Genomic DNA, 6,308 nt, shown 5'->3' on the forward strand with positions numbered 1-6,308 from the left:
GCAACTTAAAAAACAAAAGATTTTTAAATGAAGAAAATCAGAGTACTCACTGAAAAAAATCAGTTTCTTACATTTCAAAACGCAGAATATGAATTTTCAAAATAGTTAAAAACTTTAACAAACTTTTAACACAAATTAAACAATCCAGCTGATGGACTCATGATATAATAATTATAATCACAATAGTATTATTAACAATTTAATTGAACGCCAGCAATTCTGTTACAAGCCATCTCTAGGTATGCTTGATTTTCTGCACTCAGTAAACACTATTTCAAACTTCATTATTCTCAAACCTCAAATATCCCACCTTCCCCTCTCCATTTCAACAGATAATTGTATAATAATTCAGAGAGAACACAGGATATCACTCAACTCTAGAGACCTCCATTAACCTCTTAACATCTACAAATGTTTTCATCTCTGTACCTAACCTATCCTAACAGTTCCAAAGTTTTCTTCTTGAAGTCAATTACTACACCTACATACAATGTCCATTCAACCTTCTAAGAAATCTTGCATGACTGTTCTTTTCTTTCCTGAGTAGTCAATTTCCTCTCTCTACTCAATTTTTCCCATTAACACTTACATGTGGCTAAAATTTCTCCCGCCTTAAAAAACAAACTCCTTTATTTCAATTATCATGTCAGGGCTGATCGTTATCAAGTGTACATTTATGGTCAATGCATGCGAGTTCTAGACCAATTTATATTAAGGTATAATTTGGTGTTTGAAATGCATGTTAAAGGCAACATAGCCACAGAATTCACAAGGTCCCAGCTAAACTGCCAATTCCTATTAAACACACACACACACACTACTTGCTTGCTTTTTTTCCATTTTGTTCATGCTGCTACCATTATGGATCTAGGTATAAAAGCCAGAAACTTGGGAGTAATCCCCATTATCTATTCTATTTAATACAGTGGTTCTCAATCAGGGGGAATTTTGCCCCCTTACCCCCAAGGGAAATTTGACAACCTCTGTAGACATTTCTGGTTGTCTTAACTGTTATAGTACCTAAATGTTGATAAACTATCCAGGTTCCACTTCCCAAAATAAAATTTAAATCCAACAATTCTCTTCATTAACTACTACAACTTCCTAATTTTTAAAGTACTATATTACTTTTCATCGCGAATACTACAATTTCCCTACATCCATGCTTGTTAAACTTCATACAATGCAGTCAGAATAATTTTTATTCACCTCTCCTTCCTGCTACAGAAAACCCTGAATAACTTACCACTGTTTTTAGGCTGAAGACTAATATGACATAAAATTCTTGCATATTTTCCTTTTTCCCACCCTTTTTAACACACTTTACTCTCCCCATAATCAGCCAATCTATTTAACACTGTAAATTATGTGCATTCACTAAAGTGAATTATGTGGTCAAATTTACTAAAACATGTCTCTTAGTTCATGTACAGAAATAGTTCTAACACTCAAATATATATATATAGGTATATAAATACATGCAAAAACAGAGCTTTTAATACCTATCCCTAATACTTAACATGGGTCTACCTACATACTTATATCAAAGCCCATGAAAGATTATTGCAAGTGAATTGGTCTTACTTGATTTATACAACAGGCTTTCACATTATAGCATTACAAATGATCTTTATAATGTGAAAACAAGAACAGAGAATGAAGAAAAGGTAGAATGTCAGATAAATGGTAACAAAACAAACCAAGTTAATCATTTCCCATTTTATTTTTTTTCCCTCCCTCCTACAGGTTTTACTTTTTATAACTGTAAGAAAGAATGACAGACTCTTTTCCAGTGCTGGGACAACTTAATAGCGAAAAAATTAAGCTGTACTCCCCCCTACATTTCACATTACAAATAAAAATCAAAATGGACCAAAGAACTAAATCTTTTGAGTTATACTATAAACTCTTGAATTAAGGCTTTATTTTATTTATGTATTCCTTGGTTGATGGACGTTAGAATTGTTTCCACTTTTTGGTTGTTAGGAATATCTACAAACAAGTTTTGTGTGAAAAAAAATTTTCATTATTTCCTTGAATAACACACAGAAATTAACACATGTGAGCTTGGATTAAGCAATGATTTCTTAGATATGACTCCAAAAGAAAAATAAATTGGACTTCATTAACATAAAAAGTTGTTTGCTTCTAAGGACACTAAAAAAGTAAAAGGACAAATCACAGAAACAATATATTTGCAGATCATGTATTTGAGTCTAATACCCAGAATCTAGTATCCAGAATAGAAAAAACTCATACAAGTCAATACTTAAAAAAAAAAAAGGGCAAAGGATCTGAGTAGACAGTTCTCCAAAGATATTCAAATAACCAACACACAAATGAAAAAATGCTAAACATTGTAAGTTATTAGGAAAACACAAATCAAAATCCTAAGATACCATTTCATACCACTAAGGTGGCTAAAGTTAAAAAATCAGATAATGGCCCTCCCTGTTGGCACAGCAGGTTAAATCACAGCACTAAGAAGCTAGAGCCACTTCAGCATGAGTTTGATCCCTGCCCCGCAGGTGACCCACATGGCGTGGCAGACCTCTCCTGACCCCCCACTGCTCCCCTCAGCAGTGTACTTCATCAATCTGCCTATTCTGCTCCCCACTCTGTCTCTAGTAAATTCTCTCACCGCCCCTGCACCTCTGGCGTGTACCCCAGTTCTGTATGCACAAATAAATATTAAAAAAAAAAAAAACAGATAATAAGTATTGCCAAAGAGGTGGAGAAACTGGAATATTTATACATTGCTGATAGAAATGTAAAAGGATAAAGCAATTTTAGAAAATACTTTGTAAGTTCCTCAAAATGTTACTTCCATAATTCAGCAATTTAACTCAGAAATTTTATGTGCATGTGCATATACCTACGTGTGTGTGTGTGTGTGTGTGTGTATATATATATATATATATATGCACACCCAAGAGAAATGAAGTCATTATTTCTGTTTGCAGATAGTCCTCACAGCCAAAAAGGGGAAACAATTCTAAAGTCCATCAGTCAAGGAATACATAAACAAAATATAGCCTTAATCTAATAATTTCCCTAGATCCATGCTTGTTAAACTTCATACAATACAGTCAGCTATAAGAAAGAATGAAGAACTGATACTTGATATAAACAAGGACAAACCTTGAAAACATGCCAAGGAAAAGCAGCAAAACCGCAAATTATATGACTCCATTTATATGAAATGTCCACAACAGGAAAATGCAGAGATGAAAAATTAGATAAGTGGTTGCTAGGGGCCAGAGGAAAGGCAGGCCAAAGGGAGCGCAGTACAACTAAAGAAGGAAGGAGCAAGTGTTTTTTTTTTTTTGCCACAACATTTTCTGTGCAATTACTACATTTCAGACCTACACTGATTGCTAGCAACCCAAAAGTTGAGAAACGCAAAGTCACTATAGCTCTCTTCAAGCTCATTCTCCAAGCCCCCAAACGTATTTCTCCAAAAAAAAGTGTCTTTTAAACGTGCAAAATCCACAAGTATAACCCACAGACAAGGCAAGAGAATGCAAGTATGTACACTGCAAACAATTCTAAGTAATCTGAATCTTTTTTTTAAGAAATCACTAGATAAGGAGGAAAAGATATGCTTCTAATACTGGTGTTAAGTAACTTACTGTTCCTCAATGCCCATTTTATTCAAGAATTATTATTTACAAAGCTTCATTTATTTAAAATATTATTTATAATTTTTTCTTTTTTTAAATTTTATAAGTTTATTTTTACATATTTTTGTGCATTTTTCCATCTCAGTTTAAATAAATGTTTTTATTAAATTTTCTTGATTGATGGGAACTTTAAGAATGGAAGGTCTCACAAGGACAAACATCAGGGGTGGGTGTAGGGAGGATCTTAACTAAACCAACTATGGAAGATTCCAGGAATCTTAGGTGGGGTCAGAAAAGATTATCAGCCACAGGTGGGAGCAGAGAGGATTACTGATTTTAGAAGACCAAACCAATCTGACCCCCAAGTGGTAAAGCCCACAATAATTCCATCAAAGAACATTATAAAAGACCGCCCCTTGCCCTGGAAAAATTCAGTTCTTATTCTTTAAGACTGCCTGCCTGTGTCTACACAGGTGTCTCTTCTTCCGTGCTCTCCTTTCCTCAATAAACTTGTCATGTGCTGATGAATGGAGACATCTGCTGAATTCTTTCTTAAAGAAACCTAAGAATTTCATGCAAGAATCCCCATCACCTGAACCCCATCAATATCACTTTGAATGTATTACTTCCTCACTGATTCCTTGATCCCCTTCTTGGACATTCAAAAAAATTTTATTACAAGTAAGAGGGCTCTAAAGAAAATATAAAGCTTTTTAACGCTTATACAAACATATAAAACATTTTTTTCCATAATATAAGTGGGTTCTTTAAAGTAGGAAATAAAATATTTTGGGCTATAATTCCATACATTTATGAAACAGACACAATCACTTTGCTGATATGAAAGCTGTACTTGCATTAAAAAAAGAGTCAAAGTCAAAAAAACAAAGTATCGGCAACAATCAAATCAGAAAACTGTTGAATAGCATTTTAAGCAGCAAAAGAGATAAATTCTACTTAATCTAATACATTCATTTTTGAGACATTTAATCCATTATTTAGATATTTTTCAAAAGATAAAAACTAAAATCTCCATTGTTATTTACCTTATCTTTGGCCTCAGGCAGTGTGACTTCTCTAGGGTCTAAAAATGGTATTTCTCGAAAAGGTGGAACACATCTGACAATATCAGGTACATAGTGTGTGTGAAACAACGGTGGCATTGAGTATCTTCTTTCACCTGATAAAGGCACTATGTGGTTAACTATAGTTGGCTCTTGGTGGGGTGAATGGAAACGCTGTCGTTTACCATCTAGAGGAAGGTTTTTTTCATCGCTTAATCTCCTGAAAACAAGCAAGATACCTTAGTAATTAAAGATAAATACAATTTCCTCATAATAGAAAACAAGATATATAAATAGATGACAACACTGACTCTTTCAGCAAGGTTACATTATTAGCGCTCTATGATCTTAAAACATTCAATTTTAGCACAAGAGTGCTAAACACCTCAACACTTTAGGAAAAATGAGTAGTAATAATATGTATTAAAAAGAAAAACACATATACATGAGGATTAGTTTCCTGTATTTCAACTATCCCAGTGTTTCCCCTTGCCAGTGAAACATTGTTGGAAAACATATATGTATGTATGTATATACAACGATATGTATGTATATACAACGATATGTATGTATATACAACAATATGTATGTATATATGTGTGTGTGTATATGGATCACTAAAATAAAAAGCCAAACTCAAAATAAGGAGGAGCTTAAGTTAACTGTAATATATATAAGACACTATGAGCCTATATTCTGGTTCTTCAGTAGAAAAGATCACATTAGGAGATATTTATTTTTCAATAAGCTACAAAGACACTGGACAACTGAGGAAATTTGAAAAGGTAATGTGTTTCAGATACATTGGTATTATATATTAGTGTTACAGAAGTGTTAAATTTTTTTAGCATGATCAATGTATTTAGGTTGTAAAGGAGAATTATCCTTCTTGGTACTTCTATGTGACTATAACAGTTCATCTCTCCTATACTGACAAAAATAACAAGCTCAGGTAAATGTGTATAGTTATGATGGAAATATAGTAATATTCTCTAAACAAAAATAACTGAAAGCTGTATATACTGAGTATCTTCTACTGACTCAGAGCCATTTTTAGTTTTAAAAACATGTATAACTACAAAGTAATAGAATTTATTTTCTTGTGTGAGAAACAAACTGGCTATGAAGGCTATCTAAAAAAATATTAAAAATCCAAATAAAATGAATACTTTTAGCATCATTATACAGTTCTGTACAATGACAACTATGTAAAAACAATACATAATATAGTACTTCTAATTATAGGTTGTAGAGCCAGAAGGTCTGGTCCAGATATGCTATTTCTACCTGAAAAACTAGCTGCTTAACCTCAATGGGCTTCAGTTTTCTACTCAAAACAGAAGAGGGGTAATGCATAGTAGGGATAACTACCTCATAAAGTATTATAAAATTCAACCAAATCGTTATTTGTGAAGTCCTTTATATATCTACTACATAGTTGATCAATAATTCTTAGGAGTTTTTTTGGCTTAATATCTCATTTTTTAATTACCAGCTTCTAATGTTTTTCTCATAGTATATCTATATAGGCTTTAAATAGCAGTATTTAAAAATATTGAAAAAACGTTAACAATCACCTCTAAAGTTCCATTACAATTACTTTGTGATATATCATTTTCTT

General features: G+C 32.8%; 1 protein-coding gene across 1 annotated transcript in view; it reads right to left on the bottom strand.

Moving 5' to 3' along the window:
* The window catches only part of PAPD4 (PAP associated domain containing 4), a 43,876-nt gene that overhangs the window by 29,937 nt on the left and 7,631 nt on the right, over window positions 1–6,308 (bottom strand). The window contains exon 4 of the mRNA XM_012721761.1: window positions 4,670–4,907. Coding sequence (XP_012577215.1) covers window positions 4,670–4,907 — 238 coding nt within the window. The remainder of the gene's footprint in view (window positions 1–4,669; window positions 4,908–6,308) is intronic.

This window comes from Condylura cristata, unplaced genomic scaffold (assembly GCF_000260355.1).
Source record: "Condylura cristata isolate star-nosed mole 26May11 unplaced genomic scaffold, ConCri1.0 scaffold00007, whole genome shotgun sequence".
NCBI classification, from domain to species: Eukaryota; Metazoa; Chordata; class Mammalia; order Eulipotyphla; family Talpidae; genus Condylura; species Condylura cristata.